This window comes from Cydia strobilella, chromosome 1 (assembly GCF_947568885.1).
Source record: "Cydia strobilella chromosome 1, ilCydStro3.1, whole genome shotgun sequence".
NCBI lineage: Eukaryota > Metazoa > Arthropoda > Insecta > Lepidoptera > Tortricidae > Cydia > Cydia strobilella.
Genome location: NC_086041.1, coordinates 29,805,524 through 29,830,272, shown reverse-complemented (window position 1 = coordinate 29,830,272; position 24,749 = coordinate 29,805,524). Strand labels below are relative to the sequence as shown.

Genomic DNA, 24,749 nt, shown 5'->3' with positions numbered 1-24,749 from the left:
TGCATGCAGCCAGTGCAGTTTTTCTACTCCATATTAATAAAGATAATATTTTACATTAATCTTTTCTGCGAATTATAATTATCTTAGCCTTTTCTTTGAAAAAGTAAAAAAAAATACACCATTTCATATTTCTTTCCTGTAACCCACTGTTGAGCAGAGGCCTGCGTTATATGCGCATCAGTTTTTTGCATATATCACCGCCATACTAACCGTAATATTTTTCTTGCTTCAGGCTATAATATCTCACAATGGTAATGCTGCGATGACGTCCGAGCTGACGATGGAGTCGAAGGGCACCCAGATCCACTTGCCGCTGGTCGGGCGCGGCAGCCGCGGCGAGCTGGGCGACAAGGTGACCTTTAGCCAGGTCAAGAGCCCGCCGTTCGCGGAGCAGCTCAACAATGGACAAGTGCTGGGGTGAGTGTTGTTGAAGGGCAGCAGGTCCACCTGCCGCTGGTCCGGTGTGCCAGTCGTCGCGAGTGAGATAGATCAGCTCAACAATGGACAAGTGCTGGGATGAGTGTTGTTGAAAGGCAGGTCCACCTGCTGCCGTGTGTGTGATACGGTCGCATTGTGTGTGTGAACCTCGGTTTTTTTAAGCAATTGAACAATGGCTATAGATGGGCATGTTTCGGAAAATTTCCAAAAAGGTCGAAAAGTACTCGGGAATTTCAGGAAAAAATTACAGGAAACAAAGGAAACTTTTACCATGTGGAAATTTCGCAATTTTGGAAAGATTGCGACGGCACATAGTGCTTGTTGACGGCCGCACTGATTTTACCGATATTACCGCATTATTTTTTTCTCGTGCCAATTTCTAGATACCTACCTATGTTAGCTAATTGATGTAAAAAAGTTCTTCTAATTGGCAGTATTGTAATGCATAACGATTTTTTACACCCCATACATATATTACATATAGGTATAGTATAGTAGGTAACAAGTTATAATTGATTGACGATCAGTTCTGTTTCGGTTAACGCGCGATGCGTTTACTATTTAAATAATTTAATTTGCCACCCAATGGCCGCATCGCTCCAATTGTAATTGATTTGATATTTCGACATGAGCCGCTCTCGTGGTTTGATAACATAGCGCGTTGACTTCTGCGTCGCTGAAAAATTGAATGCGCATCAATTTAAATAGGTTTACGTGTATAATAAAATAAAATGAAATAATCATTTAATTCAGGCATGACCCATAAAAGTATTAGTAACAAAACAAATACTAATGTTATACAATACAATTATAATTAAAACCTACCATGCAAAACAGTATACTTAGAGGTAGGACAATACATTACCGGGTGAGCCATACACTTTGATAAAATAAAGTACATTCACTATAACTAAAAATAAATAAAACTAATCTTAAAATAAATACCTAAAAACTAATCCCCTGCGGCACGCGGCATGGTGCCGTAGATGCTGGCAGCATTTCCTCGCTGTATTGCAATGCTTACTCTTTGTGCGAGGAAGCTGCCAGCTCTACGATCACCAGTGATGTCTATAATTTTTTTAGCCAATTGCTTAAATAATGAAGATGCATTCGGACCCCACGGGCCAAGGGTCTCGACCCCAAAAGGAACGAAATCGTATTCGGGGCCGAGACCCCTATATTTTGTCTTTTTTAATTTCTTACAACATTCACTATTAACATTAAAATTTTGACTAACGTCACGAGTGACGAGTAATAAAGTCATTTCTATATTACGTTTCATTTAACAACTAGCAAGAATGCCACAGAACACAATTCCATTTCAGAGGTATTAACGTTTACAATTACGTCAGATTTTTATATGAACTAAGTATTAATTTACGACACAGCCTGACCTAAAACTGAAGTCTCGTAATTCCGATGAAAGTGTCTGAATAATTAATGTCAATGAAATATCTGGATGAATGAAATATACCTAGATCCAATAAAATATAAATTTAATATTACGAAACGAAACTTTGAAGGCTAGTAACTAACTAAGTAGGTATCTACTAGAATATAATTTATTTACACAAACATATTTTTTGGAATTCCTAGTGAACATTAGAAAACGTGGGGGGTAAAACTAGTGTCATTGTCAATAAAATTGTTACGTTCAGCAATTCCGGTATTTTTCCAATATCCCGGAAAGCTACTGGTACGAGTAAATAGCAATAGTTACTAAGTACATTACGTATGCGCCCTTGGTCCACATAGGGCACAGCTGTGCGTCCGAACCTAATTTTCTGGGCCAGATGGAACGTGTAACGTAATCACGACATTGTTTCATTGGACAACGGCTGCCGGAAGTTAGATCGTGAAATAGGCATTTAAATTAGAAACAGCATTTTCTGATAGAAAAAAGTTACTTACCTACTGAAGATTATTTTGGCTAATTGACGATTAGCTTGTCTACTCGCCGGTAATTGCTCCCAATGTAACTGAGAAACACCGTCCAAGTGCGAGTCGGACTCTCTTGGAGGGTTCCGTACATGACAAAATTTAAACAATGTATTTTTTATGTGAAACGTGAGTGAAATGTCTTTAAGAACCCCGTAGGGGTCGGATCAAGAACTAAGTAATTAAGTCCGACTCACGCTTGAATGTACATTTCTAATAGGTTTTCCTGTGATCTATAGGTAAAGATCTATTTTGTGTATTTTTTTCAAAATTTTAGACCCAGTAGTTTCGGAGATAAAGGGGGGGGGGGGATGGTCATTTTTTGAATATTTTCTTGAATAACTTCTAAAATTATAAAAATATATATTTGAGATTCTCATAATGAGCTCTTTCATTTGATATGTAATACGATATAGTTTGAAAAACTTATATTTTTTTTTTTTAAAAGGGGTGTTTAAAATTAATTTGTTTACGTTACATCCGTCCGTCTTTGGGTCACAAACTTACATATGTATACCAAATTTCAACTTAACTGGTCTAGTAGTTTCGGAGAAAATAGGAGAAAATAGACAGACAGACAGGCAGACAGACGCACGAGTGATCCTATAAGGGTTCCGTTTTTTTCCTTTCGTGTAATTTCGGCTCATCTAATTACAGTTTTCATGATTTTTATCGCATACTTAATTTCTTCTAATATTTTGTTTAGTCGAAAATCACCTTTTATTATGTTGTCGTTTTTTTTAAATCTTTATTGGTCAGGAAATAAATTACAAAAGTGTAATTTTCCTTATACCTACTTCATTCTAACTTGTATTTTAAAGTTGGTTTGTCTTACTTTATATAATTATTCGATACATAGATACAGTCTACATCAGAGATGTCTTTTGGAGCGTTCAAGGCGCTCACAAATAACTGAACATGTCTCTCTCTATCTATTGTCAAGGCGTGAAAGTGCTTGTACAGATATTTCTGAGTACCGTCTCCAATATAGCTGACAGCGACTGTACAGTCAGTTGCAGGGATAATAGATCCCCCTGCATAAAAGTTTATTTACAGAAGGTATCAACTACCTCTACATCTGACTGTACTCGTACCTACATACTCGACTCGTACATTGCTCAACGACATGCTACAATATTTACGTATATTGTGAGTAGGTAATTGCCGACACAGGCTGATGTCGGACATGTTGACATTTGTATGTATATTTACTAGGATTTATTAAACAACGTATTTTTCTTCCTTTTCAGCCAAGAGATTAACTAAGTTAAACATGCACAGTTATCTATTAAACATATTATATTGTACATACAACTGTTTAGTACTTGTAGAAACTTGAAACTTCACTTTCACTACAAACTCACATTACTATATAAACTGTTATCTACTTGGTTTCGTAATGTTCGTTAATTAGTTGGTACTTATTTTAAAATCAAAATACCTACCTGCCGAAAATAACTCGCAAATCGGATTCCAGGGAAACATTGAACAAATGCGTACGGTTTTTAAAAGGTCACTGCGTAGGTGTTCTCTGTACGTTACCCAGGGCATGTTTGCATTTTTTAAACGGCCTGGTAGTTTAGTTACTTTTAGAACTTTTTTAGTGACGCCATCAATTTTAACAAATTAAGTTTCATACTTTATAACATTAAATCATTTTACGGTTTAGACTCACTTGTTTTAGTCACTCGCGCGACATGTTTCGGAGAGCCTAGGTCTCCTTTCTTAAGCACTAATAGCTAACTGTTAGTATGTCTCACAACAGTTTAAATTCGATTAAATTCGATTAAGTTTCATACTATCTCTTCGAAACAAACCTGTAATGTTTTAATCAAATTTACTCCCTTAAGAGAGTTCTGTTTTCGTTACCTATAGGGCAACGTTTTACATGTTTAAAAAGGCGTCCTAGTAATTTAGTTATTTTTGGAACTTTTCTCTCAACTTTAACATGACTTTATCGATAGCATTTTTATAATATGTGGTATTTTCTTTAAAAAGGGACCTTATTGTCGATGGCGCTTACGTCATTATAAACGATGCTCTGAAATAAATACAATGCCGCGCGACGCTGTGCGGCGTAAGCGCCATGGACAATAAGGACCCTTTTCATAGAAAATGCCCCATATTATCTCTTCAAAGCAAACCTGTGATGTTTTGATCTAACTTACCACTTAAGAAACATTGTAATAATTCCACAGCATCTACTGATATTAATTTAAAGTTCAGTGAGCTGATTTCATATAAAAAAAATCCGATAACAGGATAAGATAGATATGCAGCGATTGCAGCGAATAGAGATCTTATGATTATTGAATTAATAATTCGTAGACAGTTGATTGGACTAGGCGAATACGAATCAACGTTGATATATATTACGTATATGTAATATATGTATTTTTTATGAATTTAAATTAAGTAACATCATGGATTGTGAGTCTACCAAAGGTTTATCACCATGTCAAGCCAAATAATATAAATTGCGTGAATTACGATGTGTTTACGTAAATAATATGGTAATCAAACGTGGTTACGATGCATTTTACGCCGATAAAAAAAAAATAAAGTGCTTGAAATAGGCCAATTCTATACAAATATATATTTTTTTTTAGTAGTAATTAAGACGTATCCACTAATCACCCATCATTAAATCGTGAAGTTATTCCGGCCCGTAATGGCTTTGATCATGATCATCAGTATAACATGTTCATCAAACTATATTGACCCTAACAACGCCCAGCATAGATTCCTAGATTAGTATCAAAAGCACGTAGCAAGAGATCAAATTTATACTGGTATACAGAACATCGCTACATTTAGTACATTGTGCACGTTTTAATAAACTGGATACATAATGATAATGATTTGTTTCGAAATAATTTTTATTACCGTTTTATACCATAATGGTTTTTATCGCAGCTGCCATTAAGAGGATATATTAGCTGAGCCCCTTCTCAGATTTGAGAATTTTAGGTAAATGTCTCCATCGCGCTGACGCGGACGGTTCCTAAAATTAAAATTAGTGCGAAAAGGACAACTGCACCTGCTTAAGCAGGCGGTCGAGGTTTCGTTCTCAACATTTTCCTCCTCTGAAACTGAACCAATCGTAACGAAATTTTGGGAACGGAATGATAAAGAAATTATCTGTGTCTGACCGTATTGTTGCCCATTTTGTATCCTATAGGCGTCTGTTTACGGCGCATTTATTTGGGTGTTTTTAGCGCTATTTGAAATAACCTAAAAGTTCATATAAAAACAAGAATATCATAAAAAGCAAAACGTACAGACACAGACACTGGTAATATTGGCTCATATAAAAAAATACACATCTAGGGCCAAAATCCAGAGAGGAAAATGTCGAGAACGTTTGTATGGAAATATGACCGCTGCTGCAATGTGGTTATGCAATAGTAAAATATGATAAGTAATACAATCAACATCAACAGTATAGTAGCGAATGAAACAACGCGCTAATAATATCTGCCATCCTGGAGTACTTCTCCAAATAGAGATACTGCAGTTCCTGGTCAAAAGTATCTGATACAGTCTATATGTATCCTACATTTACATTTCTGTTTGTGAAGCTGTTAGAGACTATGTTAACTTTATTACTTTGTACTTTAATATTTTAATCAATCTCTGATAACCACTCGATAAAAATACTGCTACGCTGAGATTTTTCTTCCAGGCGTTTTTATTACAATAATTTGACAACTTGAACAGTCCGCAACTAATCTCATTTCCTCTTCATAGCCCAGTATAAACTAGGATCTTCGGGGTGTAATCTTATTACGAAAACATTGTATGGCTGCCGGATTCAGGCGTGCGTTCATTCTCTACGAAACATACACTTCATTTATTCAATTTATATGGTACCTGTTTATTGTAGTGGAGATCTCAGATTACCTCCCGAAACAGCTTTCAATTATTTTCATTTCAATCATATTTAATATTAGACCGACAATAAGCCTTGTGAGAGACGGCCATTACGTATGTGCCAAGGCACAAAATAATTTAATGAGGCCAATTTTAAATGCCAAAGAACTGTACTTTTCTTTAGTAAGATACACATCTAGACGATACGATACTCTACGGTACATCATTAGATTTTTTTATCTTATCTGAGTTTTGACTTTGACAAAGAAAATATGTATGAAAAAAAAAACCGGCCAAGTGCGAGTCGGACTCGCGCACCGAGGGTTCCGTACTTTTTTAGTATTTGTTGTTATAGCGGCAACAGAAATACATCATCTGTGAAAATTTCAACTGTCTAGCTATCACGGTTCATGAGATACAGCCTGGTAACAGACGGACAGCGGAGTCTTAGTAATAGGGTCCCGTTTTTACCCTTTGGGTACGGAACCCTAAAAATTAATACATCCCCTGTCAAAAGCAACATAGGATTGGACATAAAAAATATTGCAGATTAAATAAACGCTTCTATTAAAAAGTAAGACTTCGTGTCTAATTAATTAATTTGAACGCTTTTATCCCTTTGGCTTATATCTTTTTTTGTTAATAGCCACAAATATGTACCTACGCTTAATGATGTAGAGGCCTTTACACGTCTACGCAGGAACGTAGCTTATATTATAAAAGTGTAAAGTCAATATTTTCATATTTCTATCTTACCGATAACAGCTGCTAACATTGTTTTTACTAAGATGCGAGGAAACCGAGTGCACCTGTACTGCACGAGTGAGGTCGATCCAATCTGCGACACGCATATTTTATTATTTAAATTTACTCGCCATAGGAAACATCTGATATTAATTAGTTATATCCTAAGTAACTAATATTTATTGGGTGTTGAGCAATACTATAATTGTTATCTTTTAAATTATTAGCCTAATAGACCACTGGCTACACAGTAACCGTACGATTAATATGAGGTAGTTTCTTAAAAGAAAATTAGTGTGGTTGTGAGCTGTGTGACGCTGGTACGCTGGTAGGTACACTAGGTACACTTGACTGGAACAAAGTGACGCCAAATATTAATTTTGCTATACACGTTTCACGACTCGGGTTGTCACTTTGACCAAAATTTGGTTTACCAAAATGTGCGCGAGCCACGAACTATACTGGTATTATAAAATAAACTTCAGGCTCTTGTCGTCTTCAAGTTTTGGTTTGTCAGCGCTTTAAGGATGTCTCACGTTAGACCGGGCCGTGTCCGGGCCGGAGCTTCCGGCGCTTACTTTTCTATGTCATTGATCACGTGATGCTTTCCATAGAAAACGAAGCGCCGGAAGCTCCGGCCCGGACCCGGCCCGGACACGGCCCGGTCTAACGTGAGTCATCCTTTATGTGTTCTTATTTATTTTATGTAAATGTATACTCGCGTATGTATGTTATTAGAAACATCGTTTTATAGCTCTTTTATGGGTTTTCTTTTAATTGCAAAATGGTAAACGGTGACCAACCGAATAAACAATAAAACGTATTTAGTTAATTCTTCTGAACACGTGGTAAAAGAAAATATTTTTTTTAGGAATGATTGAGGGCTTGCCGCATTAACTTAATTCAATAAATCAGCTACCGTTAAATCTAAAAAAAAATCCAATAAAGCGACCTCATCCTATACATTTTAGTAACAGATTTACTTATAGCAACAGTTACCCTCTAGCGGCCTAGTGAGCCCACCATACAAGAGAAGTTGGCAGCCGATTAACCCCCAATCCCCATTCATAAAACTTTATGAGCCTGAATTTGTTAAATTATGTTTTATCCCTTTCTTACAAATACATAACTTACATAAGTCAAAATGACGAAAAACGATTTATAGCTAATTCAGGCTTGTAATGAGTTTATGAATAACGCTATAAATCAATGGCATTATAAATTAAAATTGAACTTCTTTCGTTGTTAAATCGAACGAAACAAACCAAAAGCAACTCTCTTCCATTTAATAAGTATTTAAATTTCATTAGAGGTATATAATTGTATAAGAATTAGGACCGTGGGACACTAGAGGTTGCCTTGGTGGTAGCCATCAGATATTTCATATATCTATGATGGTAGCATTATCGAGGCTTACTACGTATACGTAACCAGTGTTAAGGCGGAATCAGGGACCGGCCCGCTATCCCTTATCGGGGTTTTATAAGGGTATTGCATAAGGCTTAACTCACCATACCCTTTGCCAGACGAAACCCTTTGTTTTGCTTTTAAAAACCCTTATATAAAGCTACCACGTTTGAGTAATCGGTAGCCCAAATACCCTTACAAAACCCTTATCATCCGCTCACCAACACCTTGCATATTGCTTATAAGGGTTAGCCTTATAAAGGGCTTCCCTTTTATCATATAAGCGTGCTAATTTAAGTCGTCTACCTTGTTCATAAAGCACACATTACTTCGAATCCGAGCGATCGTCTTTAACGGCGGCGTTCTTTGACTAGGCACGTATTTTCTTTCCTTTTCATACACTACCGTAGATATATACCAATCCTGTCTCTTTCACGCAAAGGGAAACCTTTATAAAAAGCGCTTAAAGGTAAGGGTAACCCTTATTAAGAGCTAGCCTTATTTTTGGTTAGCTTTTCGGTAAGGGTTAGTCAAAGGTAAGGGTATGAATGGGCTTGCAGTTCAAAAGGGAAAGTCTTTCAATGTGTTAGCCGTGTTTAAGTGTCGCCCATTGAAAGGGTTTCATCGCGGAAAGGGTTGTCCGGTCCCTGGGCGGAATAGGTTCAGACAAGCACTGCAAGTATATTAAAATGTTGCTTGGTAACGTCTATTCCATTCGCTAATACTGATTACAACTACTGTCTAATTGAAGCATTTAATTATATTTTACTGTATATTTTTTTAAATATATTAATACACGTGACTTAAAATACGTGAGTGACCCGTTATTAATATATTTAATATGTCTGTGTCTCACGGAAGTTTTGTATATTTTTTTCTTTTTATTCCTCCTTTCATAATTATTTAATTACGAGTAATGTAATTTACTTTTACAAACACAAAAATACTCAATTTGATACTGGAAACTCTCACAGCCATATACTTTAATATAGGTAGTCGTAGAAAAGCAGTATGTGCGAATTTCACCTTAACTCTATCAACAGTATGATTAAGTTATGCACTTCGCAATTCGCATGTCAGTAATTACTAGGTGCGAGTTGGCAAGTACTTGCAAACTAACCGGTTCAATTACCACTACCGTTTTGTTAGCCCCGAGTTCGTACCCAACTGGTAAACAAAGTTTGTCTTTGTTAACTGGGTTATGATTTATCTCTCATATTACACACGAAACTGTGAAAATTTGTACGTACATGTTTTCATTTGTGCAAATTGAGTCCTACGTTGACTCGAGAAAGTAACTAAGTAGGTTCAAATCTTAAAAATTTAATTAAAATCAGATTTTTTCTCTCTTTCTTCCTCGATATAGGTATCGTTGACGTCGGATTCTTGGAAGCAATACCTGCAGAGCGGTCATTTACTGTGTTTGTCAACCACGTCAGTCCTTTTTGTTTGACATGAGAAAGTTTAATTGCTATAATACAGTATTTTTCCTTGAATGTTCCCGACATTTACTAAAGTGCTTGTATCACAGACCACCTACTAGATTCCGCATTATGAAGCATTTAAGTCGGCGCCCTTTACTCGTTTGTCACCTACACAATTTTATAATAGGTACAACAACCCGTGTTTACCATAAAACCCATAGAATTCAGTTTAGTTTACAGCTTTTAAACGTGGACGCAACTTTGTCATACACATATTGTAATGCAATAAATTTAAATACAGTGGCAGTGTTAAGGCGGATAAGGGTTCAATGAAAAAATGAGGCTCTATAGCCGTTATTAACATTGATTATGTTCACACGTAAATACGTGAATGTAATTGTTGTGTAGGAGCTGAAATGAGCTTTAATGCAATCGCAAAGAGCACTAATTCTTTTATAAAGCCCATCTAATAGGTAAGTGATATTAATTCGTGCTGAACTATATCGAATAAACCCAGACCGGCCCGTTCCATTAGCCATTACTTAATTAAAGTTGTTAGTAACCTAGTCAGGGTCAGCTGTTATGTTATAGCTCCAATAAGTACAAGTTTTTATTATATAAAAACAACATAATATATCTTAGATCTTCTATGTAAGATATTTGTAGTGCTGCTTACAAACTTAAACTTAACTACTAACTTAAACTTATTCAAAGTTATCGAACTTACTGAAAGTTAAAGTGGACATGTCTTTTGTAAAAGTTTTCATTATTCTCTAAAATAGGGTGTATTTTAGAGAATAATGAAAAATTGGAAGCTACATAAAATATCGATAGAAAAATAATGTCCCCAATCTTACCTGTTACAGACATTTTTCATAGAGATTAACTATGGTTCAAGCCAACGACCTATAAGCTTCTCCTTATATCAATCTAAGCTTTACAAGCCTTGAATTTCCAAGATAAAGAGCTTTTAACCCAACCCAAATCGCTACTTAATTCTAGATAGAATATTATGAAAAAAAAAAACTTTGTAGGGCTGTATCTCATAAACCATGCGTCGTAGCGTAAAAATAATAAAATCTTCGTTTCCCTCTAGGTGCCCTCAATTTATATTTGAAAAAAAAAAACTCAAAAAAAACATAAAAAATCTTTATAGGGTTGTATCTCCTAAACCATGCGTCGTAGCGCAAAAAAAAAATTTCGTTCCCCTTTCAGAAGCCCCAAAATAATACACAAAAAACACAAGAAAAAAAAGAAAAAAATCTTTATAGGGCTGTATCTCATAAACCATGCGTCGTAGCGTAAAAATAATAAAATCTGCGTTTCCCTCTAGGTGCCCTCAATTTATATTTTATTTAGGGTTCCGTACTTCAAAAGGAAATAACGGAATCCTTATAAGATCACTCGTGCGTCTGTCTGTCTGTCTGTCTGTCTGTCTGTCACAGCCTGTTTTCTTCGAAACTACTGGACCAATTAGTTGAAATTTGGTATACATATGTAAGTTTGTGAATTGTGACCCAAAAAAAATAAGTTTTTTAAACTATATCGTGTTACATATCAAATGAAAGAGCTCATTGTGAGAATTTTTTTATTTTTATTTTTAGGATAAACAGTAGGTTATTTAAAAAAATGGACAAAAAATTACCATTTATCTCCGAAACTACTAAGTGTAAAATTTTGAAAATAAAATACACAATATAGTTCCTTACCTATAGATCACAGGAAAACCTTTTTAAAATGTGCAGTCAAGCGTGAGTCGGACTTAATTACTTAGTTTTTGATCCGACCCCTACGGGTTTTTAAAAGACATTTCACTCACGTTTCACATAAAAAATACATCCGGTTTTTATTCTGACTTGTAGGCAAAGATCTACAAACCAATATTTACTTTTCCACACTTGTGGATAACATGCAACCTTAACTTATCTTTTACGAGCAGCCCGCGCAGCATGGTTCCCCTATCACTAAGTCCGTCACTTTCGCACTCACATACTTGTTAGAACGTGACAGGCATGGTGATAAGCGTACCGTGCTACGACCCCGGTGTGGGAAAAAACTTTTCCCCTCACTAGCTCGGAAAGTTGTCTTTTAACCTTCAATATTTACTTTGATTTTATTTCTAATTCTAGATGTTTACCGCTTGCTTGGAAAAAAAATTGTGTGTTTTGGTTTTAAATATATTAATAACGGGTCACTCACGTATTCGTATTCGGTACGGAGTGAAACATGTCGAGCGTTTTTCGACTTAAAATACGTATTTTAAGTCGAAAAACTTCCGTGAGACAGACATATTAAATATATTAATAACGGGTCCGTTATTAATATATTTAATATGTCTGTCTCACGGAAGTTTTGTTGTTTTGGTTTTGTAGTTGATCAGAACGTAGGACGTAGTTTAATTATTAGGGAAGCCACAGCGCTTGTAGATTATTTTGAACAAATCCAGCCCAGCTACTTCGGCTGGCTAAATGTTCTATAATGAGGGATCTAGTGACCCGTAATCTACGATTAGGGGTAATTAGGGCAATCGGCATGTGTGCGTAGGAAAATGGAATTGAGGCAAACTGTATGGCAAGGTCGCATAAACCTATACAAAGTTTTAGCGCTTTAGTACCTTGACATATACACGGCGGCAAAGCCAGGAAGGTTTTGGGATTATACTGAGCAACTTTTACTATGGGACCAACCCCCATTTTGTCTGGTCCATTTCCTATGGAAGGATAGTTTTTTTTTCGCGATTTCGTGGTTGGTCCTATAGTAAAAGTTGCTTAGTATAATCCCAAAACCTCCCTGGCAACGGGAATGCACACTTAGTAAACCACCCTGTTATTTCCTTAGGCTTAAATGATTTCTTGAAATAACACTTACATTGCGAAGATAATTTCTTTATATAATTATGTCGTGCAAATTCGTATGCGAGTATTACTAGTTACATTGCGGGCTATTGTGGTTCGCATGCGAGTTTTCGCACCATCTTAAAGAGCCCTTAAACGGGCACTCTTTTATTTCCATAAAACTTAGGAAATTCGACTTGCGAAATAATAGTTGGATCGAAGCCGCGTTAGATAGAAGTTTAATAACATTCAGTTGAACTAAGTAAACTATGAACCATTGAATGGGATGAAGCCGCTTCGTCTGCCATCGTCTGGATTTCCGCCATGAATTATTTATCGAATCGCGTCGATCTGCATCTTCCATCCCCCTCTAACTTAGGTTATGTAAGAGAGACTTCATGCCCACTAAGCATGTCTCTCGAGATGCCGGGAAAGTCTATGATAAAATTAAAGGCCGGGAAAGGTTCTTGAATGTGTTAGGTACGTATTTAGTGCTCAAGAACAGTAGTAGATTTTATGGTAATTATACGCTAGGGCTAGGGGGAAAGGTAGGTTTATGCTTTCGCACGCAGAACCTGTATTTTTAAAGGTACCTACTAAAAATTTACACTTTTTTACGTTTTGCTTTGTTTTTTTTTGTGAGCTGATCAGGCTACATAGGCTACATTATTACAGTACCTACTTAATATTCACCATAAACACAGAAAAACAAGTAAATCCTAATATAAATAAACATGAGTCGTATCGAAATCATCACAAACATACCTACAATGCGACAGTGTTGTGAGGTACGAATATTTTGTCGTGATCTAAATACATACAAGATGGCTAAAAAATAAGTGCATTTCCGTTGCCGGGGATGTTTTGGCATTATACTAAGCAACTTTTACTATGGGAACAACCCCGAAAAAGCGAAAAAAAATTGGCTTTTTCATACATTTTTGCTGGTCCATTTTCTATGGGAGGGTAATTTTTTTGCTTGAATTGACCCCCGCCCCCCGACGGACGCCCGACGGGCCCGAAACATGTCGCCAATAGCGACCAAAAATTCCAGTGAGTGTAACCGTTGTGTTCCAAATATTTTAGACCAGATAAATTCAGGTGTAGGCTACGTCGTGGTTGAGCACGTTGGCGACTTGCCAGCAGTATTACAAAACCATTGATGGGATGAAGATTAAAGGCGAGTCTGCGTTTCATCATGTGTGTTGAAATGTGAATAACTAGTATAACTACATACAAGATAAAGCTCAGAAGCGGTAAAAGCTTGACTGACAAGACTATCCAACGTAACGACCGAACCGCTGTTACGCCGATAATCTACTTCTGTTTTTATTAGAATTAACACCAACATCTACAATTAGTACCTATTTAATTGCCTTAGGTAAAGGTATTATTTATAGGTAAAATATATTATTTACTTCTTCAATTGATTGTTTCACGAACCGGTATTCATCAAAATAATTCTTCATTCCAGAGGCTCACAAATCAACCTATGCAATGGAGGCGCTGGCACAGCCGCCATGACGGGCCTCGTCCGCAAGATCCCCAACGGTTACGATCAGAAGAAGCCAATGGCGTCCCTCACACATCTGCCCAAACGGCCCCCCGTCGACATCGAGTTCTCCGACCTCTCCTACTCTGTCAGCGAGGGTCGGCAGCGGGGCTACAAGGCTCTGCTGAAGTGCATCAATGGAACCTTCAGGTCTGGAGAGCTGACAGCGATCATGGGGCCTTCTGGTGCGGGGAAGAGCACGCTTATGAACATTTTAGCAGGTTACAAGTAAGTAGCATCTTATAAACTTCTAAGTTAAAATGAGTGTACGAAATGATTTTGATATACATACATAAGTATGATGCTATGATAGACAAATTATTACTGCTTAAAACAAATGCATGTTATGTTTACCGTTTAGTATCAAAATGATTGACCTCTGCCTTGGCCTGTCAAACTGGACGGAAAAGGAAGACAGTACAGCCCCGAGGCCGGTTGTAGATCCATCTTTTCCTTATCATCCGATGCAGTACGGATACTTACGTACTTTTCCTTATCATCCGGTCAAAGAAGTTTTATCTAAAAACAAAACATTCTAAGTAATCATCTAAGAATAAAAAAAACGCCTAAAATATAGTCAATGTTTAAATATGTATCAGACTTTGTATTATCATCTATGCTAGTGCATCGATTAGTGAGAGTATTTTACCCTTGCTAGACAAAGTATTTATAAACCGGTTGTCCCAGCTAATGCGGCACGCTGTCCCAATTGGTCTTGGAATGTGTCCAGCGCAATCTAGAATATCTAAAACGTGACTATTAAAATTATTTTCTCCCATTTCAGAACTTCGAACGTCAGCGGATCGGTGCTCATCAATGGCAAGGAGCGAAACCTGAGGCGGTTTAGGAAACTGTCTTGCTATATTATGCAGGACGACTGTCTTTTACCTCACCTGACAGTGAAAGAGGCCATGCATGTATCAGCGAATTTGAAGTTAGGGAAGGACATGTCTGTGCAAGCAAAGAAAATAGTGATCAACGAGATAATAGAAACGTTAGGGCTTGTCGATGCAAGTGATACACGGACGATTAATCTATCGGGCGGGCAGCGCAAGCGTCTATCCATAGCTTTAGAGTTAGTGAACAATCCCCCTGTGATGTTCTTCGACGAGCCGACCTCTGGGTTGGATAGCTCCTCGTGTTTCCAATGCATATCGCTGCTGAAGAGCCTGGCGCGGGGCGGACGGACGATCATCTGCACTATCCACCAGCCGTCGGCGCGGCTGTTCGAGATGTTCGACTTCCTATACACGCTGGCGGAGGGCCAGTGCATCTACCAGGGCAAGGTCAAGGACCTGGTGCCATTCCTGTCGAACATGGGCCTCAACTGCCCGAGCTACCACAATCCCGCTGACTACGGTTAGTACTTTATCTTCATCATTAAACCGTTCACCATGCTGCCTTTTTTACATAGGTAATTGTTCAAGTATACGGTGGCTTATGGTGCTACACTATTATTAATAGTAGTGTAGTTTTAACAACCATAAAAAGTTGATTGCTCTATTGTTTAGGTTTAGTATTTATACTACACCTAACACACCACACAGGCACATGACCTATGACAAAATTTTGACATATGTTTTTCTTGTTATAAATATAATTTTATTATGATTTATATTTAGTCGAAATACTATGCACACTAAACGCTGTAGAACTTGTGTTAACTTTACACTAAGCTAGATTAATTTAATTATAAAATATGTACTTAGTCTGTGATTTAACATAACTTTTGAACTAGCAAATAAAAAATCAAAGGTTAATATTAGACTGAACTTTGTAGGTACTTCAATCGACTGTGTCCATGCGAGCACAGAGTCGGACAAGGTGGCCTTGTCATCATTATTATGATAATATGTTATTTTATTGTAATGCGTGGCGTCTTCCTTCGCTGACAATTGTGTACTTACTTTGGTGGATTTTCCTTAACATTTTTAAGATGTTTAAGATCTTTTATACAATACCTAATTCAATTAATTAGAAGACAGACTAAACACCTAGTTGGTTTTTTTGGATTCGTAAAGTTACTTAAGGAGCTCGTTACGCCAGCTTGGCTGGTCTAACGACATAATAAAAGGGATTAAGAATGTTACCCTGAGGAAACTTTTAGACTCAAACGTGCAGTTAGCACATTATGTTTAGAAATGTGTCAATTGCTTCAAGGGTCGATATAATCATTATTTTATTATTTATCTATGTTCTTGACCTTAACCGACCTTAACCGTGCGGCGTATTGACAGTGCCTTTTAGCTGCTATGACTTTTTTTAAGTAAATTGTTTCGTTCTTTAAAAAAAACATCCTTTTGGTGTAAATAACGAAGTCATGGGTCATATAGTATTTATTGATATATGTTTGTTGTTGACATATTTTTATTATTTCTAATATACAAAGTCACGAGTTCATGACGATATGTTTTCGACCATGGTGATGCTAATGAATCTAATGATAATGTTTAATTTATTAGTAAATGTGTTGTTGATGTACCTTGTAACGGAAATTTTGATACATCAGAATCCAAATAAGTACCGTAAAATAGTAGGGTTCGCGGGGAGAGTTGGGTTAGGAATGGGGAGAGAAGGTTTGAAAGGGGGGTTAGATGGGTTTTTAGGGCTACTGCTACAAAAATAATGTATTCCAATTTAAAATGGAGCTATAGTAATACTCATAATAAAAAAAAACGATCCAACAATCTTCCAAAATCACCTTTGTATGAAAACCCATCTCACACCAATTACGAGGGACTACGGGGTGAGGTGGTTTTTCCTGGTTATCGTCAAAGTTATGAAATGGAACTACCCAAAATAAAATAAAAACTAAAATACAAACGTCCGGAACACTTATACACCATTGTATATACACCATTCAATTTGCATATGTAAAAATAAATTTTTATCGAGGTTTGAATGTCAGTTTTGCTCCTACTCACCCCATTTTACGGTACATAAAATAATTAAAAAAACTTCAATTATCAGAATACTTTAATTTTTGTTCTGTTTGTTACTATTATTTATTTTCTGTGCCAATTGTGCCATGGAAAAGTGTGTGCGTATAAACATGTTGCCACGCCCCAGTAGGGTCCATGACTGTACTTAAGTAATTTTTAAGATCTATAATACCATGGTTTGCAACAAATAAATGATAATTAAATTAACTTATAACCATCAGTACCGGTGTTCCCCAAGGAACCATGTTATGACCCCTGCTTTTTATATCTCTACAATACCACTTATCTAAAGGTAACATGTGGCATTCCAGTGATGGAGGTAGCGACCGGCGAGCACGGCGACTGGGTGCACAAGCTGGTGATGGCGGTGAACAAGGGCAACTGCGGCCGCGTGCAGCCGTCCGCCGCGCCGCAGAACTCCAACTACAACAACCAGGCCAAGAACAACGTCAAGTCGCTGGAGGTGGTGATGGGTGAGTTCGAAGGCAGAAGATCTTCAGCCTTGAATTATGAAAATGTTTCCTTTTCGTAAAGTGTTTCATGTTCAAAAACTCACGACAAAAAATAAGTTTTAGATACATTTTTTAAGCGGGACTTGAACTTGTAAGTTTGGCTTCACAAGAGTCAATGATCTTAATCAATTGCAGACGTTTTTGCTCAATAATACGTTAATAAATTTATGTATAGTCAGCAGCAGTAGTAGCTTAGCGGGCGAGATGTTCAAAATGACTAACACACTCTTCGTTTCTTAACAATAAAGCTGTGTAAACATCAATTTGAACACCTGGCCCGCTTAGCTTCTGCCCCTGACTGTACACTAAATACACAAGTAGTTTTATTAGAGACAAGACAAAATTATAATTACACGGTTATTCATCTCTACCACTGTTGAGAAAAATAGAATATACAGAAACATCTCTAACAAAATATCGCTCCGAGAAAGTTGGGCTAATAATAAATAGATAGTATTTTCAGCAAGACGTGACAATGCTCGTTTAGTAATAAAGACGGGTATCTTCGTATTATTGACCAAAGAAATAGAACAAATACCAAAGGTCACCCAAGGGACTGGCATTGGCATTTGAGACAGTGTTAGTAAAAAAATTTGTTACTTGGTACTTTTTCCTACCTAATCAGAACACGATACGGAATATGCCTAAACGGATCTCCACTAGGTATATTTTTGTTATATCCTGTATAGGAACATATGTTCCTGGGTTATAATATTGTACTTACTTACAGTTTCCTAATTACTACATTAATGTAAATTATACAAGTATATTTAGCTACCTACCTGTTTAATTGTGTTCTACACGCATAAGAGACATTGCTAGAAATAATATTATCACATATCTTATTATCTAGACAACTTTATTCTCGGTTTCAGACGACAAAGCAAAAAAGTTGACCATTTTATTTATTTTTATAAATTGTCGTAACTTAAAACTTAATTACAACTCTTTTATTAAATAATAACTGTTTTTTTTTGTTTTAGACAAGCCAACCTGCACAGTAATAGATATGTCAGGCCCAACACCAAATCCAGAGAAGCAGAACGCCCTTCCGAATTCCACCAACCTAGCCCCCGTTACGTGCACCACCTCCCTCCTGGACTCCAGCGAGAGCTTCACCAAGAAACCTATCAAAACCGGCTTCCCAACTTCCGGCTTCAAGCAATTCTGGATCTTGTTGAAGAGGACTTTTAGAAGCATTCTTAGAGATCAAATGCTGACGCATTTAAGGCTATGTTCGCATACGGTTGTCGGGTTGCTGATCGGGTTCTTGTATTACGATATAGGGTCGGACGCGGCGAAGGTTATGAGCAACGCTGGATGCATATTCTTCACTGTTATGTTCACGATGTTTACGGCTATGATGCCTACAATCCTTACATGTGAGTTTACTTGTTTTTCTGCCAACTTCTATAGCAATGCAAAGTTTATTATACTTTTTAAAAGTGCATATTCGACTTTAAAATTATGCATTGTCGTTACTTATGTTTGCCTTTTTGTTTCAGTCCCAACGGAAATGAGTGTATTTGTGAGAGAGCATTTAAATTACTGGTACTCTTTAAAAGCATTCTACTTCGCAAAAACGCTAGCGGACTTACCCTTCCAGGTAAATTTATATTATACAATGTGAATGAATACAAAATCTTCCAATCAGGACTTAGAATATCAAAAAATCGGCAACACTTCCTGAACTTTCTATATTTTTGAGCTCTGTTCTGAAACAATACAACGTACGTCATTTATTTTCCCAAACTCAATAAATATTTTACGAGTCGACATCCTACTCCCCATACTAAAATATCTTGTTTATGCTCTTTACAGATAGTGTTTAGCGGCGTATACGTAATAATAGTTTACTTCATGACCGGGCAACCGATGCAAACGGACCGGGTGTTGATGTTCACCACCATCAACATCCTCACGGCGCTGGTGGCGCAGTCGCTGGGGCTGCTCATCGGCGCCGCCATGAAGATCGAGACCGGCGTCTACCTCGGACCCGTCACCACCATCCCCGTCGTCTTGTTCTCAGGTAAATGTGCACTGCGATCAACAATCTTACTAAGCAACACCCCCCCCCCCCCTCAAGCCCTACTATTGGCCCCTACCTCAAGCATTAAGAAGCCAGCGTATATGTGCTTCAATGACAAAGTTATCAGTATTTTATGGCTCTCAACATTTTTTATTTGCGCATTCACAAGGGATAATTGAACACATATGACTGTGTTTTCGGTGTTGACTTTCGGTGTCTAAAACTGCTGGTTTGTTTTGCTGTCGGTGGAGAGGACCGAATATACTAAAATGAACATCGTGCACCAGTAACATGATTGCGTATATACTTTCCATTCCATTCCATTAATATATTTTTCTTAATGCTATTACTATAGGTAGGTAATTTTCTGGACAGGAACGAAGAACTACATAAAAAGTATCACGCTGGCTAAATAATTTATTGTCATTTGTGTAAATTTCTGTTAGCACTTGCGGAAGTCTTGTTTAGTGTCTTCATTAACAAACTATTTTCTTTTATTTTCAGGGTTCTTCGTGAACTTCAAAGCTATCCCCAGCTATCTGCAGTGGATAACATACTTAAGCTACGTCAGGTACGGCTTCGAAGGGGCCATGCTGTCCGTGTACGGCTTCGGGCGGGAGAAGCTCCACTGCTCGGAGGTGTACTGCCACTTCAGGAAGCCGGACACCTTCCTCAAGGAGATGACGATGGACAAAGCCAACTTCTGGGTAGACGTAGGAGCGCTTATAGCGTTTTTCGTATTCATCAGACTCGTTTCGTACTTAGTGCTAAGGTTCAAACTGAAGATGATGCAGTAGGCACAAATTTAGGTTTTTCTAAGGTACGATCACTTTTCCATTAACAGATTTTGGAATTTCAAAATGTACATTTTCATTAGGTTACGCTATATTTAGACGCTTTGTCTATTATGGGCAACCTGCGGATGTACTGGTCGATTCACCAAAGCTGACGTGAACTGATCGAAATGGGCGTTTTATATGACAAAATAAATATGTCTTGATAGTATTCACGATAGGATTGGTGAATGTTGCTTGGTCGAGGTTGACCATAGATGGTAGGATCCTATAGATCTGCTATACAGGTGCGCCCGTGAGGGACAGAATATACGCAATGCGACAAAATGATTGGTCGAGTTTATTTGTTACCCGCCATAAACCATACTAAATTTACGGTGGGGAATAAAAAAAATCTGAAACTGTGACAATTACAAACAATAATAGCGCTTTCTTTGCTACTCCTGAAAGATACATAAGACTATCCCGTTCGGTCATTTCCCCCACCCCTCATGACTGATCCTGTTATACTAGATTCATGAGGTTGACCAAGCATATAATAAAAGCCTTAAACAAACGTTTGAATGGAGTAGTTCTTTGTTTGCGCAATTGCGGCCTATTTGACTTAATCCAATCATAATGTACAATTCGATATGAGAGCGGTTCCCAACTCGAATTATCAAACTTAATAATATTAATAAATTGACATCAATCGTATCGAAATAGGAAAACGTTATAATTAGAATGTATTTAATGAAAAGTTTAGCATAGTTATCTAGTTGTCGACTCAGCCTTTAAAAGTAATATTAAGGCACGCATGTTCCAATAGTTTTAAGTATGCGGAACTACCATGAGTTCGTATGAAAGATGTAAAATAATTGAAAAAGAGTGGAAGGAAACTATATTCCATATTTAATTTCCGCTCAAATCGTTGTTCATTTCATAGTCTCGCTCAAGCAGTTTAAATATGACTATGACTTTGTCTATTTCGATGTGATAATTCTATTTATATAAAAATAGAATAGACCTGAAAATCAAAGGGCTAGTTTTTAATGCTAAAATGTGGCCCTGTTCTTTAAAATGGTAACAAAGAAACAGTTCCATATTACTATTAACTAAATTAGAATATGAATTGCGATTTGATTATAACTGGCGTCATACAGCTCATGGCAAGTTCTCAGATCGACTGTAGTTAGTTAGTTAGTTAGGTACAGTTAGAAGAAAAGTTAATGTTTCCGTCAACGTTTTACGATCGGTCATTAAAAACAAGAATAGATAATAACTCATTATTATCATTTTTCTATAGACATCTAAAGGGGCCCACTGACTCAGTCCGCCGGACGATATCGGCCTGCCAGTTAAAACAAAAATTTTACAGTTCCGAACAACTGACAGGCCGATATCGTCCGGCGGACTGATAGTCAGTGGGGCCCCTTAAGCAAAATAACATATACTTTAGGTTTTATGTAAGAAAGTTCCTCGGCTTAAATATTTAGAACCCAGTCATTAACCAATTAGGTCCCGTAAACTTAGGTCACTAGTCCACAACTTACATTTTTAATCAAATCCCACAATAAGCTTTATAAGGCTTGTGTTGTGGGTACTTACACAATGAATACCCCGTTTTTGTAAGATTAGAATTTTTCTAACCTCAAAAGTAGTGGTAATTAACTTTTTCTTGCGAAATTCTAGGGTTCCTATGATATCTAATATTGCGGTACAATAATATGTAAACGACACTATTCAGTGCATAGTAACTCAAATTTAATTTTGAAGGAAAAAAGAATACTTTTGAGGTTATAAAATTTCTAAACTAAAAAAGGGGTATACCTATACAATAATATTTAATATATAACTTTTTCTCAGAAACAAATATAGTATTCGTGCTTATCACACAAATAAATGCGTGCCACAGACAGGTAGTCAAAAATGATAATGCTGGGATTATTCTTGAGAAATCAACAAATACACACAACAAGTACACATTTTAAAGACGCGCACAGAGCAGCAGGCATACAACATACATAGCATTTAATATAGCAAGTTTTTATTAAATACAGACTATTACAGACCGACCAGCGCTGGACTCTTAGTGCCAGTTGCAGCCACTTGTAAAATGATTAAAATGATTGATGTGATTGTTAGTGACCGAGCGTAAAATATTTTTTGATATTCGGCAGCAGCCGCCGGCTTGGCTTAGGTTAGGTTAGGATAACGTTCAGTAGATCGAAATATCTAGTTAAAACTTAGTTTGTTATCTAGGGGTTAAGTAAGGTTATTTAGACCATCGGGCCCATGACTTAATCCTAAGTTCACAACGCAACCTTGCACTAAAGTTTTGTAAATTATGTGTAGAAATTGATCTAATCATCAAACATTATGTCGACCCTGAACGAATTGTGGGTATGTGATACCTACTCAATCATTGTATCCACGATTTGTTTGAAATATCTATAATCATCTTGTATTGTTAAAGCTGGTTCCGGTGTCAGTTAGTTTGATTTACGATGATAAGCTGATGGACGAATGACAATTTCATTTTGTCATGTTATTAGTTATAATTATTCTAGTTCAATTAATTACCTACTTTATTATTATTACCGTTTTTATTTACCCTATTACCCAACTGAACCAGACGAGCATAATCTTGTTACGCGAATTTAAAAGGTACTTATTATAGGTACATCGTTCATCTGATGATCTCAAATGATTTCAACTTTGTTGACGATGATGTTGACATGTTTACTTCATCTTATTCTGTATTCATAAATGCGTTTATAAAACTTATCAAAGACAGAAAGCAATAGAAATAAAAGTTATATTAATAAGCTATATTTGTGTTATAGTGAATGTTTGTAAATAAGTTAGTCTTTACACTTCAGGTAAAATTTAGCCTAACTCAAAGGCAATGCGAAAAACGTCGCGAAAGAAATCGCTCGAAGCGCTGGAAGTATCAACTGCCATATGTTATTTTCGAGGCCGAGGTATAAGGCGAGTAATTGAGCTGTTAGTGTAACGACAAACTCACGTGTTGTAATAATATGTTTTTCACCACACTAGCAGACGAGGTTCTTTGAAATTATTAAATGTAAAGAATATACGTGTAATAAGTATTTGTAAGTTGAGTTTAAGAATGCAAAGATGTAACCAGATCGGGCGAATACGCTGCAAGCGCGCCAGTAGCTTACCGTTCGCGCGCTGCGCTTCGTATTGCAATCCCAGTGGTGGATTTGCCCTAATGCCCAGTAAGCTAGGGCCTGGGCTAGTCTATATGATGGGAGTTGAGAAAGGGGTGGCTAGTACTTACTACAGAGTAACAGGGCCTGGGGCCTAGAGCGGCCAACACTACAAATCCGCCACTGTGCAAACCGCATGCGGGCAGTTTGTTTTCTTTTCGCAAATGGTTCGCCACTGGCGCGCTAGCATGCGCCAGATCTGAACGAACCCTTTAAATGGTGCATTACCGAAGAGCTTCATAATGAAAACGTGTGCTGAGAAATTATTCGATTCCGCGAAGCAAATTTTTTTTGAGGGAGCTTTTTGATACCTACTAGTTTAATTTAACACACGGTAGGTTACTACTACGTACTCATTCATAATTATGTCCTCTATTAAAATGGCCATGTTAACAAGTGCCGTTATAGTGATCGTACGAATACCAATGCGACGTAATCATACGTAAGTTCTTGTTAATTTGGCCGTTTTGGTGATATACTAGATTAAACTAGATTTAAAGTATACCTTTCCACAGCGCTAACGGTTTTGGTAAATCTCTATGTCTATCCTTATAACCAGTATTTATTAATTATTAAACGACTGTGATTTTTATTATATCGACATGGTTTTATTTTAAACTATCCTATCATACAACTAAATCATCCGCTGAAGATTCCGTGTTCAAAAGGAATGTAAAGGAAGTCCGATCCTAAGTATCGACCAGCCCATACCTACAAAACAGAAGGCCTGTCGTGAAAAACGGAATATTGTAACGCACTCTAAGGGACAGACGCGCACACATGTAGACGCGGAATCGGAAAAAGCCGATAGAAAAAACCTTTATGTCTGCGCAATTAGAGCGAAAAAGTCGTCGTTCGGCTCGGCCGACGCGAATCGGCATCTATTCACGGGAATACGGTGATTTGCCGAAAAGCTCTTCAAATCCGTAAGCATCCGCATGGCGCTGTTAGATGCCGAAAGCCCGCGTTTCGCATTCTTACATCTCCGAGTGCCGCAGATCGGCGCCGACGAGGGCTGAACAGTACCGACGATGGTCGAATAGCTCC

General features: G+C 37.2%; 1 protein-coding gene across 1 annotated transcript in view; it reads left to right on the top strand.

Annotated features, from left to right (window-relative positions):
• The window catches only part of LOC134743560 (ATP-binding cassette sub-family G member 4-like), a 119,676-nt gene extending 95,377 nt beyond the window's left edge, over positions 1-24,299 (top strand). The window contains exons 2-9 of the mRNA XM_063677070.1: positions 233-417; positions 14,133-14,438; positions 14,995-15,569; positions 17,464-17,625; positions 18,648-19,046; positions 19,170-19,270; positions 19,486-19,693; positions 20,198-24,299. Coding sequence (XP_063533140.1) covers positions 233-417; positions 14,133-14,438; positions 14,995-15,569; positions 17,464-17,625; positions 18,648-19,046; positions 19,170-19,270; positions 19,486-19,693; positions 20,198-20,490 — 2,229 coding nt within the window. The 3' untranslated portion in view covers positions 20,491-24,299. The remainder of the gene's footprint in view (positions 1-232; positions 418-14,132; positions 14,439-14,994; positions 15,570-17,463; positions 17,626-18,647; positions 19,047-19,169; positions 19,271-19,485; positions 19,694-20,197) is intronic.
• The last annotated feature ends 450 nt before the right edge of the window (positions 24,300-24,749 follow it).